This window comes from Dermatophagoides farinae, chromosome 1 (genome assembly GCF_024713945.1).
Source record: "Dermatophagoides farinae isolate YC_2012a chromosome 1, ASM2471394v1, whole genome shotgun sequence".
NCBI classification, from domain to species: domain Eukaryota; kingdom Metazoa; phylum Arthropoda; class Arachnida; order Sarcoptiformes; family Pyroglyphidae; genus Dermatophagoides; species Dermatophagoides farinae.
In genome coordinates, this window is record NC_134677.1 from 9,119,631 (window position 1) to 9,130,000 (window position 10,370).

The 10,370-nt window shown below is 38.3% G+C and overlaps 3 protein-coding genes and 3 non-coding genes across 7 annotated transcripts in view; 5 read left to right on the plus strand and 1 right to left on the minus strand.

Annotated features, from left to right (window-relative positions):
* Nucleotides 1–5: 5 nt before the first annotated feature.
* Adi1 (acireductone dioxygenase 1) lies at nucleotides 6–952 on the minus strand. Of its 2 annotated transcripts, XM_047055124.2 has the most exons (3): nucleotides 863–952; nucleotides 652–801; nucleotides 6–583 (listed from the first exon to the last, which is right to left on the minus strand). In XM_047055124.2, the coding sequence occupies exons 2-3, from the start codon at nucleotides 775–777 to the stop codon at nucleotides 173–175; spliced, it is 537 nt and encodes a 178-aa protein (XP_046911080.2). In that variant the 5' UTR covers nucleotides 778–801; nucleotides 863–952; the 3' UTR covers nucleotides 6–172. The 2 variants fall into 2 exon arrangements, with proteins under 2 accessions (XP_046911080.2, XP_046911079.2); XM_047055123.2 differs by having other exon boundaries at nucleotides 652–916.
* Nucleotides 950–3,464, plus strand: LOC124492267 (uncharacterized). Its single transcript, XM_075734341.1, has 5 exons — nucleotides 950–1,151; nucleotides 1,209–1,617; nucleotides 1,693–1,880; nucleotides 1,947–2,493; nucleotides 2,531–3,464. Exons 1-5 carry the CDS (start codon nucleotides 1,077–1,079, stop codon nucleotides 3,418–3,420), a joined length of 2,109 nt encoding a protein of 702 aa, XP_075590456.1. The 5' UTR covers nucleotides 950–1,076; the 3' UTR covers nucleotides 3,421–3,464.
* LOC124491927 (uncharacterized) lies at nucleotides 3,419–4,992 on the plus strand. Its single transcript, XM_047054651.2, has 2 exons — nucleotides 3,419–4,242; nucleotides 4,317–4,992. The coding sequence occupies exon 2, from the start codon at nucleotides 4,336–4,338 to the stop codon at nucleotides 4,909–4,911; it is 576 nt and encodes a 191-aa protein (XP_046910607.2). The 5' UTR covers nucleotides 3,419–4,242; nucleotides 4,317–4,335; the 3' UTR covers nucleotides 4,912–4,992.
* Nucleotides 4,993–6,610: 1,618 nt separating this feature from the next.
* On the plus strand, nucleotides 6,611–8,428 carry LOC124494369 (small subunit ribosomal RNA). The gene has a single exon (XR_006959198.2). It is a non-coding gene; the product is annotated as a small subunit ribosomal RNA (ribosomal RNA).
* Nucleotides 8,429–8,897: 469 nt separating this feature from the next.
* On the plus strand, nucleotides 8,898–9,050 carry LOC124494367 (5.8S ribosomal RNA). The gene has a single exon (XR_006959196.1). It is a non-coding gene; the product is annotated as a 5.8S ribosomal RNA (ribosomal RNA).
* Nucleotides 9,051–9,284: 234 nt separating this feature from the next.
* Nucleotides 9,285–10,370, plus strand: part of LOC124494371 (large subunit ribosomal RNA) — a 3,752-nt gene continuing 2,666 nt past the window's right edge. The window contains exon 1 of the ribosomal RNA XR_006959200.2: nucleotides 9,285–10,370. This exon is cut by the window's right edge and continues 2,666 nt beyond it. This is a non-coding gene — a ribosomal RNA (large subunit ribosomal RNA).

Below are 10,370 nucleotides of genomic sequence, written 5' to 3' on the forward strand. Positions count from 1 at the left end.
TGACAAAATTGGCATAATCTGTTTATTTATTGCATTTAGAGCTAATTAAAGCACAACAATGATTAATTGAGACATTTTGTTTGAAATTGAACTTTTTGAATAAATGACAATTTTCCACAACAATAAACAAAATCAATCAAGTCAGAGAATACATCGATTTTTGATTTTTCTGCTAGGCAACCAATTTGATCCATGATTGACGTGCTGGATGATCATCTGCAGGTCTATTGATGGCTGTCCAACATGGCTGGCCAATGAATAATCGTATTACTTTGATATAATCGCTTTGATCCAATGTAAATCGGTGATATATACCGGCTGGTAAAACAAGTAAATCATTCTTTTCTATTTTGATTCGAATCCATCGATCCTGACGATCACGAACATCAAAATAACCACTGCCATTTAAACAGAACCGTATCTCTTCATCAGCATGGAGATGTTCGGTGAAAAATATTTTCAATTTACTCTCGTAATCGGCCAGTTTTTCTTTGCTTATCTCCAGATTATCCTGATAATCGTAGCCTCTTTCTTGGCGAATTTGTGCATAAGTTTCATCATTCTCATAATTATCCGCATTGATCTAATGTGGTTGATTAAAATTATAGTTTTTTAAATCTGAAAATGTCTAGAAATAATCGACAAAATTACCTGCCAATAAAGAACGCCCGTTTTCTCTTTCAATTCATCCAGATTAACATAAAGTGGTGGCGATAAATGCCGTTCACAACGCTGATCTTCATTGTCATTATCGTTCATGTACCAAGCTCGAACCATATTTTTAGGATAACTTATGAACAACTTTATTCAGAATTGAAACCAAACATTACATCGATGCAACAAACACATTATTTTCACTCACTTGTAAGATAAATAAAGCTGAATTTAATTTAATTCATGGACTGTTTCAAAGTCCAAAAAAATCACTTGGATTCAAAAATAAATACAGCACAACCTGTATCCACTCAATTGGTACAATTTTGTCAAAATTGCCGATTCTCATTATTTCTCGTTAATTTTTATGTTTATTTTTTTGAAATTAAATTCATGCCAAATTGAGTATATTATATTATATCATGGCCTGTAAAGTAGTTGATGACGATACCATACAGAAGATTGTATCAAATTATATTAAACATCGAAATTATAAGGTAATGATTTTTTTGTCGGGTTTTTTTTGAAAGATTCATTTAATGATTTTTCCAAAGGCAAATTCAAGAGTGAATGACAATCATCATTCATTGACTGATCAGCAATCAGAGGAAAATGGCACCGAAACAACGTTACGTGATGATAATGTTTTACCGGCTAAAGATTGGTTTCTAGAAGGTGCACTTTCAGCATTTCAAAGCATTCGAAATGTTGCCACATTGCGTTTGAAAGAAGAAGATTTTGTCAAAGAAGTTGAGGTAGCATTTCGAAAATTTGTTGAATTCATCAACAATATTCGTTTGACACAAATTGAAGAAAATCTGAAAACATCATCTACATCGTCGTCGTCGTCGTGGAATCAAAAGCGAATGCCACAACAACATGGTGAAGAGTTGTGGATGACCTGTTTTCCATTGTTTGTTCACATATTTATTCAACTTTTTGAATGTGGTCATGTTGCAAACGGTAAATTTAATCATTACCATCATGCTTAGTGATTATTGATTATTGATTAGTGATTATTGATTTTTACATGTTTAGCACAAAATTTTTTCATCGAACATTATCAAAGATTTACGAAAAAATCGAATCATGTACAATTCCTGAGTTCGATGCAATCATCGCTCAACAACAATTCATTGAATTCTGCATTACAAAATTTTAAAAATTTTAAATGTCGTATCATGATTACAGAGCAAAGTTTCAACTTGCTCACACAATTTTTAAAGGTATTTTCTGTTTCGATTTTCTTGTTATTATCATTATTACGAATTACGAATTCATTTCTTTTCTAGCATGAACAACATCTGTCCATATTACAAACATTCAATTCTTGTCTGGATTTTCGTGTCATGACACAAGAGGAATATAGCAATCAACAAACATATCAAGGTGTGTCGGCTCAAAATGATTCGGTTCATCAGGATGACATCCTAGCGGAAAATTTAGCCAATCCAAATAATTCGGAAGAAATGAATGAAATTCTAAACATTATAAAGTCCGTCAGAGATATGGATGATGAAGAAAACGATGACGACAACAATGAACCATCGGATTTAAATTATCCAACACAAGCATATCAAACAACTGTATGTCTATGTAGAATGCAATCGGCAAATACAAGTTCGGTTGCCATATCGAAAAATCTTGCCAAAATCGTAGCAGGCACAGAAAATTCCGAGATATTATTATGGGATTGTGATCTAACCGATGAACTTGAATATTTTTCCTCTCGTCTCTATCGACATTGGAAACGTGTACCGGTTCGGCAAATCACATCTGAGGTGGATTTTAAATTTATTAATCCAAAAACATGCGACGATAAATCAGTCACAGATGATGATGATGATGATGACGATGATGATGAGAAGGAATGACTTTAAGAATCAAGTAAATCCAATCATCTTTCGTGGTCATTCTAATACCGTCTATGAAATGTCATTCCTGTTTGATTCGAATCTATTGCTATCCTGTTCTAGTGATACAACCATTCGAGCATGGGATGTTAATTCTAGCTCATGTTTGGCTGTCTATAAAGGACATGCTTCTGCTATTTGGACGATTGATTCAAACGATTCCGGATGTTTTATTTCAGGTGGTCGAGACGGCATCGCACACATGTGGGACATTGAACGTACCGTACCAATGCGGATATATTCCGGTCATTTAATGGATATCAATCAAATCAAATTCCATCCGAATTGCAATTATTTAGCCACTGCATCTGCGGATAAAACAATCATTCTTTGGGACGTGAATCAAGTCCGACAAGTTCGAATGTTTTGTGGTCATACGGCATCGGTTAATGCGATACGATTCTCGTCGTGTGGAAAATATCTAGCCTCAGCTTCTGAAGATGGATCCGTAAAAATCTGGGACATTTCACAGGGTCGTTGTATTGCCGAAATGCTCGATCATCAAGATGATATTCGGTGTATAACGTTTGGTCCAAATGATCATCTACTTGCATCATGTGGAATCGGATCATCTGCCGTTCATATTTGGGAAAATTCAATCGCTTGCGCCAAATCTCAACAATTGGTTCCTTTCATTGCCATAGATGTGAATAGCAGCAACAGCAGCAGCAATGGAAATGGAAGAGAAAATGAATCAGAATCGATGACTACAAATATAAATACAAGTCAAAATTGTCTAATGCAATTACAATTCATTCGTCATAATGTTTTGTTGGCATTTTCCAAAAAAAAATTGGATCCAAATAATGTTTTTGAAACAAAGTTTATGAATAACTCTCGGTTGGATTTTTGAGTTATTTTATCATCATCAGTAAAATTCATGTTGAAAAGTTCCAATCATCCATCCAATCATTAATTAATGTTTTTTTTCTGAAGAAAAAATGGGCAAAGTTTTCCTAACCGAAAGTAATCGTCGAATGATCCGAGTTTTATTACATTATCGTCACATGTTTTTGTATTTTATGAAACATTATCCTAGTGAGTTTGATGATTTCAAAGTGAATGTTGAATATTGTGAAAAATGGTTCGAAAAAATTACAACCACCACTGCTGAGAAAACAAATCGATTGAACAAATTGATTGTTGAATTGATCCAACAAACTGAATCGTCTTATGGCTCGCATCAAAAATTGATTATGATTAATATGGATATGGATGGAAAAATTGATCAACAATTGTCCAATTCAAAAAGCAATGATGGCAGTAAAAAAACAATGAAAAAACGTAAACAAACGACAGATTCTTCTGCCACTTTGGCAAGCAAAAAACAATGTCGCCGAGATTCAGAGAAAAAGAAAACCGTTAAAAAAAGAAAAGCTAAATCGTCAAAGCAAGCGGAAAACGATCTATAAACGATCGCATCCGATGATTCAGAAGTGGATTTCGGTTTATCATTGAAATACATCTGTTCGTATGGATGTCGATATCGTAGTACATCAAAGGATAAAGTTAACAAACATGAACAAATTGTACATAATGGTAAACAACATAAATGTTTGCAGAAAAATTGTACTGAACAATTTCAATTCATCTTTGATTTGCAAAAACATTTGAAACAATTTCATAAAATTTTCCAATGTTCAAATGAAAAATGTGCATTATTATTCCAAGACGAGTATGTGTATTATGACTGTTTTTACATTTTTTTCATTTTTTTTCATTTTTATTCATCCATTCATTCACACACAGGAATAAACTGAATCGACATATGAGGATGGAACATGTAGATGAATATCTGACATGCAAATCATGCAATAAAAAATTTCGAAACGCTGAAGCCATAAGGAAACACAACTATCTATTACATGATACTGGTGATTATCGTTGCGATCATGAGGGATGTGATTTTTCCACTACATATCGCCATGAATTATTCACACATAGACAATCGAAACATAAGCGTAAAAAATGTCAATTCACTGGCTGTGATCGTTATGTATCGTTCACTTATTACCCAATACATTTGCGTTTACATCAAAACATTCGTTCCTATCAATGTTCGTGGCCAGATTGCGGAAAAACATTTGTCGATAATAGTTCCTTGAAGAATCATGTTCGTGTACATTTAAATTTTAAACGTTTCCGTTGTAAATGGCCCGATTGTAGTTATGCTTGCGAACAGAAATCCAATCTGATCACACACATACGTATTCGACATTTTAAGCTACCACATACGAAAAAACGTCAATTGGAATTGAATATTTCGATGGATTCATTTCCCAATCCAAATGAATTTGTTGAAGCGATTAATGAAGATATTTCTGTCAATACACCAACAATGTAGATAATTGATTTTTTCAAATTTAATTTATAATAATTGATTGATTATTATGGATTAATTAAATAAATTTTTTGAAAACTCGAATTTGATTCTCATATGATTCACACAATAAACACATATGAAATATAATGGCATACAATCGTTTTTAGATGGCGCCATCATTGATTCGAAATAATTGTCAAGTTCGATTCGATATATTTGATGAAATGTTGAAATGCTACACATTGTTTCATCATCATCTCATCTATCTAAAATAATACATGTCAATAATCAATAAATGGCAAACAATCTACTAGTTTCATTTTATTTTTTTAAGAAATTGTGAATTTGGTCATTATTGTTTTGAATTTCTAAATTAAATTTATTAACCAAGTAGCAAATGGTCCTGGTTTTCAATCTTTGATTTTTTACTTTGAATTGGTATTGTTGACGTGAATAATAATTTAATAAAGTTTCGTAAATGGTGGTTAAATCATGAACAACTTGGTTTGGAAAACTAAAAACTTTCAAAGCTAATTCAATATGCAGAAAAGTGTTTGAGAATACCATTGAATGCAATAAAATAAAATGATTACTATGGATGGATTTCGAAAAATGGCAAAGTTCTTCAAGTGTCCGAAAAGTTTTGCTGCAATTTATTCATGTTAAAAGAACGTAAAACTGTGCAAGGATTTTCCTGACTTGAAAACGAACGCGCATGTCTACAATGTAATAAAACTCATGTATCCTTACGCGAATGGATCACTGTAACCTGCCTTTTTTTACTTTGATATGTGTGTATCTTTCTCGTATCATTGGATTTTGCTACTTCTCTCAACTTTTTTACGAATAAATATATACTGCTACTAAATATCCCGTGTTTCGTAGTTGATGCAATGCTCATTTTACTTATACTATGAATCGTGGTCAAGGTTTGATATATTTGTGGCGAGACGATCGTTCGAAAGAAATCGACGATTTGACAAAGTTGATACAAGCGAGGATTGTAACTCGTTAGCGCTGTGTCAGTGCTGCAGTTGCAATTTGAGTTTTCGGCTTGGCAAAGCGCTTTCTCCATTTTGACGCTTGCCTTATCACAGTAGTACCCTTAACCGGAGAAATCGTGGTGTCTCACACATTCAAATTGGTTAACGCGCTTCATAGCGTGGGGCTTGAGCGAGAAGCTTCGGTTTTTCGCTTGAGTCTTGGCGTTTGAGGTTCTGATCCCATATTCTAATGGCATTAATATGGTATTAGATCTCAAATCAGCGCCGTGCATTTCTGGGTCTCCCCTTAATTTTTAAGGTATGGACTGAAATGCTCAACTGCTGAAGATTCCCGTCAACTTGGAGCTGCTCAATGGTCGCATATCGGATTCGTGGTTACGTGGTCGTTTTGGATGGATCCAGAACTTGGCTTGTTTTCGCTTTTCGTGCTTAAATGTACGGATTAAATAGTGGAACAGCCAGTCGTTCATTGCAACAAGCTGATGAAGATCGACGAAAATGCCTGAAATCGAAAGATTACGGGTTTTGATCGTACTTTGTACGATTTGTGGCATGATCAATGTGTGCTAAGCTTTCCACCTAAACAGTGATGTGCGAAGCAATCGTCATGTCGTGTTGTTATTGCAACAACACAAGCAATGTTTGACAGCTGAGTATTCTGGTTAATTGTCACCAACAATTACCTGAATATGAAGCAAGTCTATAACATTTGCTGCTACCTGGTTGATCCTGCCAGTAGTCATATGCTTGTCTCAAAGATTAAGCCATGCATGTCTAAGTACATACCGTATTAAGGTGAAACCGCGAATGGCTCATTAAATCAGTTATGATTCATTGGATGTTGACCAATTACATGGATAACTGTGGTAATTCTAGAGCTAATACATGCCGAAAAACTTCATCCTCGTGGTGGAGTGCATTTATTAGACCAAGACCAAAGGTGGCAACACCTTACGGTGGTGACTCTGGATAACTGCAGCTGACCGCATGGCCTCGTGCCGGCGGCATATCCTTCGAGTGTCTGCCTTATCAACTTTCGATGGTAGGTTATGTGCCTACCATGGTTGTAACGGGTAACGGGGAATCAGGGTTCGATTCCGGAGAGGGAGCCTGAGAGACGGCTACCACATCCAAGGAAGGCAGCAGGCGCGCAAATTACCCACTCTCAGAACGAGGAGGTAGTGACGAAAAATAACAATACGGGCTTCGCTTATGCGTTCTCGTAATTGGAATGAGTACAGTTTAAATCCTTTAACGAGGATCAATTGGAGGGCAAGTCTGGTGCCAGCAGCCGCGGTAATTCCAGCTCCAATAGCGTATATTAAAGTTGTTGTGGTTAAAAAGCTCGTAGTTGGATCTCAGCTCATGCATGGTGGTCCACTTGACGGTGGTTACTGTCATGCTGAGCAGAATATCGCATTGTCCCACGGTATTCTTCATTGAGTGTCGTGGGCGATCGATACGTTTACTTTGAAAAAATTAGAGTGCTCAAAGCAGGCATCAATCGCCTGAATACTGTTGCATGGAATAATGGAATAGGACCTTGGTTCTGTTCTGTTGGTCTTCGGAATCGAGGTAATGATTAAGAGGGACGGACGGGGACATTAGTACTGCGGCGATAGAGGTGAAATTCTTGGACCGCCGCATGACTAACTAAAGCGAAAGCATTTGTCAAGAACGTTTTCATTAATCAAGAACGAAAGTTAGAGGTTCGAAGGCGATCAGATACCGCCCTAGTTCTAACCATAAACGATGCCAACCAGCAATCAGCCAGAGTTTATTGTATGACTCGGCTGGCGGCTTCCGGGAAACCAAAGTTTTTCGGTTCCAGGGGAAGTATGGTTGCAAAGCTGAAACTTAAAGGAATTGACGGAAGGGCACCACCAGGAGTGGAGCCTGCGGCTTAATTTGACTCAACACGGGAAAACTCACCCGGTCCGGACACTGGAAGGATTGACAGATTAAGAGCTCTTTCTTGATTCAGTGGGTGGTGGTGCATGGCCGTTCTTAGTTGGTGGAGCGATTTGTCTGGTTAATTCCGATAACGAACGAGACTCTAGCCTACTAAATAGTGTTGAACACCCGTTGTGTTGTTCGAACGCTTCTTAGAGGGACAAACGGCGTTTCAGCCGTATGAAAAAGAGCAATAACAGGTCTGTGATGCCCTTAGATGTCCGGGGCCGCACGCGCGCTACACTGAAAAAATCAGCGTGCATGTGTCTACCTACTTCGAAAGAAGCGGGAAACCGAGTGAAACTTTTTCGTGATTGGGATTGGGGATTGTAATTGTTGTCCATGAACGAGGAATTCCCAGTAAGCACAAGTCATCAGCTTGTGTTGATTACGTCCCTGCCCTTTGTACACACCGCCCGTCGCTACTACCGATTGGATGTTTTAGTGAGGTCTTCGGACAGGCCAACGTAGCCATCCTCGTGGTGGCCATGTTCGGCCGGAAAGATGACCAAACTTGAACATCTAGAGGAAGTAAAAGTCGTAACAAGGTTTCCGTAGGTGAACCTGCGGAAGGATCATTATCGGTGTTTTTTTGAACAATAAAACACTTGATTCTCAATTTGAACGATGTGTTGCCCGTTATCACAAACGGATCGACTGACTTGTGTTGCGATTGGTGGTGTCATTGAAAGTTCTGAAGTTGAAACTTGGCTTTTATTATATCTGGGTGACATGGAAAAAAGCATTAGTTGGACTTCTTTAAAGCAATGGAACTTGACACTTACCGATGTACAACTTTGTTGGCGATTCTCCTTGCTATCTGTTGGTGCCTATTCTACGGTTCCTGTTTATCCTCGGGATGAACGTGGATGTAGTGTGTCGCTTGTAATGAGTGCCGCTAGGTTTAAATACCAGATTCGAGCATAATTCGATTGCTGGAGCCACAGATACAAGGCATTTTCTTTTTCATTTCAAAACAACATTGAGCCAGTATCATTGAAACAATTGAATTGTGATTCTGCAAATGAATCGCAAGAAAGCAAAAATTACTACTGCCAGTGGTGGATCACTCGGCTCGCTGGTCGAGGAAGAACGTAGCTAGCTACGTTAATCGGTGTGAAATGCAGGACACTCTGATCACTCGACATTCGAACGCACATTGCAGCCATTGGATATCCGATGGCTTCGTTTGTCTGAGCGTCGTTATCGAAATTTGACAAACCAAAATGAAATAAATCTGTATCGTCGCGATTCATTTCGGTGTCGTGAGATTATTTCTAAACATTTCGAATGCTGACTCCTTTGGTGATTATTTGATGGCTTTGTAGCACATTCATCACTAAAAGGGTATTTAGCGTTTCCAGCTAAACAACCCAGAATGTGTGCCATGTATGATTACCATCATGGATCAATATTCAAATTACAATTGTCTATATTCGACCTCAGATCAAGCGAGACTACCCGCTGAATTTAAGCATATAACTAAGCGGAGGAAAAGAAACCAAATGGGATTCCCTGAGTAACGGCGAGCGAAAGGGGAAAAGTCCAGCGCCAAGTCTTGACGTTCAGGCGTTCAAGAGATGCGGCGTTAATGTGTTGGTGCATCATGAATTGTCGTATGTTTCAAGTTCCTTTGACAGGGACATCCGGAGCGGGTGCTAGGCCCATAGAGACGAACGACTGATTCATGCAAACCGATGCATTCTAGAGTCAGGTTGCTTGAGAGTGCAGCTTAAAGTCGGTGGTAGACTCCATCCAAGACTAAATATGACAGCGAGACCGATAGCAAACAAGTACCGTGAGGGAAAGTTGCAAAGCACTTTGAAGAGAGAGTTAAACAGTACGTGAAACCACTGGAAGGCAAACAGATGGAACCACGAAGTTTGCGCTTCGGTCGATTCAATCAACGCTTGCAGCCAACGACGACGGAAATGGATCTTTTCGGAGATTGTTCCTTTGTTTTTTGGGCCGCAAGCTTTGGTGCATTTCGTGCCGAGGATGCTAAGCCACGTTCGATCAGATGATTGGGACGGCCGTAAGATTGGGCTGGAGAAAGGTTCCCGTCAAGTCTTTGATTTGACGGCGTTATAGTCTCTGGCCGGAACCGTCGCCTAATGAACTGATTGATAAAAGTTCTCCTTCGGGAGTATATAAACTGCGTTTGCCTGTGATTGCTAATTGATGTTTCGAGACCGGTCTTTACGTGTCTTTGGATGCGAAAAGCCGTTTCAACAATGTCAATTAGTTGTTGCTTGCATTGCGTGGTGTATAACTGTGGCGCGAGTAGGTCGGTTTCCATTTGACCCGTCTTGAAACACGGACCAAGGAGCCTATCATATACGCAAGTCGCTCGGTCTTGTACAGGCCAGAGAGGCGAAATGAAAGTAAAGCTACGAGATTTCGGTCGCAGTAGCGGCTCGCCTACTTTGTTTATTGGCAATCAGGCGAAGCTGGAGCGTATACGATGGTACCCGAAAGATGGTGAACTATGCCTGGGCAAGACGAAGCCAGAGGAAACTCTGG

Bases quoted from the DNA above. Each gene is read 5' to 3' on its own strand.
- Adi1 (XM_047055124.2), bottom strand. From the start codon at position 777: ATGGTTCGAGCTTGGTACATGAACGATAATGACAATGAAGATCAGCGT. The intron at 584-651 runs GTAATTTTGTCG...CAACCACATTAG, and splicing joins CGGGCGTTCTTTATTGGCAG to ATCAATGCGGATAATTATGA.
- LOC124492267 (XM_075734341.1), top strand. From the start codon at position 1,077: ATGGCCTGTAAAGTAGTTGATGACGATACCATACAGAAGATTGTATCA. The intron at 1,881-1,946 runs GTATTTTCTGTT...TTTCTTTTCTAG, and splicing joins TGCTCACACAATTTTTAAAG to CATGAACAACATCTGTCCAT. The intron at 2,494-2,530 runs ATGATGATGATG...GAAGGAATGACT, and splicing joins TAAATCAGTCACAGATGATG to TTAAGAATCAAGTAAATCCA.
- LOC124491927 (XM_047054651.2), top strand. From the start codon at position 4,336: ATGAGGATGGAACATGTAGATGAATATCTGACATGCAAATCATGCAAT.